This window comes from Pleuronectes platessa, chromosome 3 (genome assembly GCF_947347685.1).
Source record: "Pleuronectes platessa chromosome 3, fPlePla1.1, whole genome shotgun sequence".
Lineage (NCBI taxonomy): Eukaryota > Metazoa > Chordata > Actinopteri > Pleuronectiformes > Pleuronectidae > Pleuronectes > Pleuronectes platessa.
In genome coordinates this window covers 5,742,258-5,742,807 of record NC_070628.1, presented here as the reverse complement: position 1 = coordinate 5,742,807, position 550 = coordinate 5,742,258, and the positions used below count along the sequence as shown (strand labels likewise).

Genomic DNA, 550 nt, shown 5'->3' with positions numbered 1-550 from the left:
GCCAGCGCTCTGTCGGTGGAGCCAGGAGACGTTGTGTTGCTCTGGATCGCTCTCAGCGTTCTGGCTACTTCACTTTGGTGCAGCCAGGGCTTTACTGAATTGGCAGGGTGCTGTGAGTTTGAGAGTGTGTGTGTGTGTCTGTGTGTGTGTGTGTGTGTGTGACCATCTGGTATTTTAGGCCTGATTTTTGTAATATACCCATACATCATTCATATTGTTACATGTTTTACTAAATTGATTGGAAGCAGACTAAGTAAGTAGAGCGGCGTCCTCTGCTAATATCAGTGTTGATATGATATATTTCCAGCCTCAGTAGCTCATTGCCACTGGAGTGTGAGTGTGTGTGTGTGTGTGTGTGTGTGTGTGTGTGTGTGTGTGTGTGTGAATGGCAACATGTGACACACACTGGAATTACTTTCACAAATACTTTTCAACAATTCCGGTCACACAAAGTCCACAATTTTGTTCATTTCCAAACTTCTTTATGATGTGGTTTGATTTGTGGCCCCCCCCCCCCCCCTCTCATGTTGTTGGATGCACAGGATGGTAA

General features: G+C 45.5%; 1 protein-coding gene across 1 annotated transcript in view; it reads left to right on the top strand.

The window, feature by feature from the left end:
• LOC128429417 (protein sidekick-1) overlaps positions 1-98 on the top strand; it is a 48,664-nt gene extending 48,566 nt beyond the window's left edge. The window contains exon 23 of the mRNA XM_053415512.1: positions 6-98. Coding sequence (XP_053271487.1) covers positions 6-98 — 93 coding nt within the window. The remainder of the gene's footprint in view (positions 1-5) is intronic.
• Positions 99-550: the final 452 nt, after the last annotated feature.